Source organism: Euleptes europaea, chromosome 13 (genome assembly GCF_029931775.1).
Source record: "Euleptes europaea isolate rEulEur1 chromosome 13, rEulEur1.hap1, whole genome shotgun sequence".
Taxonomy (NCBI): domain Eukaryota; kingdom Metazoa; phylum Chordata; class Lepidosauria; order Squamata; family Sphaerodactylidae; genus Euleptes; species Euleptes europaea.
The window spans coordinates 18,827,320-18,829,911 of record NC_079324.1 but is presented as its reverse complement, the minus strand read 5'-3'; the positions used below and the strand labels follow the sequence as shown (position 1 = coordinate 18,829,911).

General features: G+C 68.6%; 1 protein-coding gene across 1 annotated transcript; it reads left to right on the top strand.

Moving 5' to 3' along the window:
• Positions 1–494: 494 nt before the first annotated feature.
• Positions 495–2,383, top strand: LOC130486376 (brain-specific homeobox/POU domain protein 3-like). The gene is made up of 2 exons (XM_056859638.1): positions 495–625; positions 1,439–2,383. Exons 1-2 carry the CDS (start codon positions 506–508, stop codon positions 2,381–2,383), a joined length of 1,065 nt encoding a protein of 354 aa, XP_056715616.1. The 5' UTR covers positions 495–505.
• The last annotated feature ends 209 nt before the right edge of the window (positions 2,384–2,592 follow it).

The window sequence follows — 2,592 nt, the reverse complement described above, 5'->3', positions numbered from 1 at the left end:
GAACCTGGGACCTTCTGCATGCCAAGCAGAGGCGCTACCACTGAGCCACAGCCCCTCCCCAATCCAGCCGGGTTCTCCAGATCAGAGTCCACCGCTCTTAACCACCCCGGCTCCCCAGGCATATTATTGTCCAGCTCCACAACCAGCTCCCACAGCAATTCCACCCCCCCCCCCCATCATCTAAGCAGCCCTTCGCCTCCCGCTGCCGGTCCAGGAAGCGCGGGGAGGCAGCAGGCTCCATGCCAGCAAGGGGGCCGAGAAGCCCAGCCGGTGGGTGGGTGGATGGATGGAGGGATGGGTGGGTTGGGGGGCCAGCAGGTGGACCGGGCTGGGGCGCTGGGAAGTGGGCGGGGCTCGGAGGTGCGGCCGCAGCCAATGAGAGGGTGGCCCGCCGTCCGGGCGTGGCCAGGGCGGCTGTATAACGCGGCGGGTGGCGGCGGGGCGGCGGCAGAGACAATAAGGCGCGCCGGGGGCTGGAGCGGCCGCTGCCCGCCCGCCCGCCACCATGATGTCCATGAACAGCAAGCAGGCGTTCAGCATGCACCCCATCCTGCACGAGCCCAAGTACACCCACCTGCACTCCAGCTCCGAGGCCATCCGCAGAGCCTGCCTGCCCGCCCCGCAGGTGAGGACGGGACCCCGCCGGGAGTTATTGGGGGGGGGGTAGGTGGGACCAGAGGCGTGCGCGCGCGCGCCTGGGGAGGGGTGGGGGGGTGAGGAACCGGTCCGGTGGTCTCTGGCGCCCCCACACCACCCGATTGCGCGCCGCGTCCAGGGCTGCTGGCAACTGCGATGGGACCCAAGTTCCGTCTAGGGAGGAGGGTGGGGAGTTGTGGGGCGGTGGGCGGGCTCGCCCCGGGGGGCATAGCTTGCAACTTTCTCGGGAGAGGGGTGCGGGGATGCCGAGGGAGGCTATCGGGTCGATTTCCTCTTCCGAGCTCTCGTTTTAGAGACTCAGGTTGGCGCCCCCCCCCCCCAATATTTTAGTATGGGAGATGGGAGGATGATGATTGGGGGAAGGCAGGCGAAACTCATCTGGCCCGTCGGGTGGGGGGGAGGCGCCCTCCGAATGGCTCAGCACCCTCCGGCTGAGCCCGTGTCCGTCTCTCTCTCTGGGCTTTTTCACACATGCTGAATAATGCACTTTGAACCCACTTTCAGTGCACTTTAACGACCGTTTGCAAGTGGATTTTGCCATTTCACATAGAATCATAGAGTTGGAAGGGATCCCCAGGGTCATCTAGTCCAACCCCCTGCACAATGCAGGAATTTCACAACTCCCTCCCCCCCACACCCCCAGTGACCCCTACTCCATGCCCAGAAGAGAAATGGTAAAGGCCAGCTGCAAAGTGCCTGGAGAGTGGATGGCAAGCGCGTGGTTCGGCATGTGTGAAAGCGCCCTCTTCTCTCTCTCTCCCCCTCTCCGTCCGGCCCGCAGCTGCAGAGCAACTTCTTCGCCGGCCTGGACGAGACGCTGCTGCGCGGCGCGGAGGCCCTGGCGGCGGTGGACATGGTCTCGCAGAAGAGCCACCCCTTCAAGCCCGACGCCACCTACCACACCATGAGCAGCGTCTCGGTCTCGTGCGCGCCCGCCTCCTCCTCGGTGCACCTGCACCACCCGTCGGTGCTGGGCGGCCACGCGCACCACCACGCGCCCCACCACCACCCCCACCCCCACCCGCCGGCGCAGGGCCTGGACGGCGAGCTGCTGGAGCACCTGGGCTCGGCCCTGCCCTTGCCGGAGGTGGGCGCCGCGCCGGCCCACCCCTCCTCGCACGCCCACCTGCAGCAGGCCCTCAGCGCCATGGGGGGCCACCACCCGGCCCACGGGCAGCCCCCCATGGGCATGGGCCACCACCCGCCCCACGGCCTGGCCGCCCACCCGGCGCTGGCCGGCCCGGAGGCCGAGACGGACCCGCGCGAGCTGGAGAGCTTCGCCGAGCGCTTCAAGCAGCGCCGCATCAAGCTGGGCGTCACGCAGGCCGACGTGGGCTCGGCGCTGGCCAACCTCAAGATCCCCGGCGTGGGCTGCCTCAGCCAGAGCACCATCTGCCGCTTCGAGTCGCTCACCCTCTCGCACAACAACATGGTGGCCCTCAAGCCCATCCTGGAGGCCTGGCTGGAGGAGGCCGAGCGCGCCCAGCGCGACAAGCTGGCCAAGCCCGACGTGTACGCCGCCGGCGACAAGAAGCGCAAGCGCACCTCCATCGCCGCCCCGGAGAAGCGCTCCCTCGAAGCCTACTTCGCCGTCCAGCCCCGGCCCTCCTCCGAGAAGATCGCCGCCATCGCCGAGAAGCTCGACCTCAAGAAGAACGTCGTGCGCGTCTGGTTTTGCAACCAGAGGCAGAAGCAGAAGCGCATGAAGTTCTCCGCCGCCTACTGAGCCCCGACGGGGCGGCCGGGCCGGGCCCTCCTGGCCCCGGGCCCCCAGCGCCCCCCGCCTTCCCTCCAGGGGCAGCAGGGCTCTCTCTCTCTTTCTCTCGCCTTCCCCCCGGCCCTGGACGGCCCCTCCCCGCCGAGAACCGAGCCCCACCCGACGGCCGGCAGGCTGAGCCAGACTCGGGGCTTCCAAATCACACGGACGCGTGAAGC

Excerpts from the sequence above, each read along its gene's own strand:
- LOC130486376 (XM_056859638.1), top strand. The coding sequence starts at position 506 with ATGATGTCCATGAACAGCAAGCAGGCGTTCAGCATGCACCCCATCCTG. Across the intron at positions 626-1,438 it reads CCTGCCTGCCCGCCCCGCAG|CTGCAGAGCAACTTCTTCGC; the intron begins GTGAGGACGGGA and ends TCCGGCCCGCAG.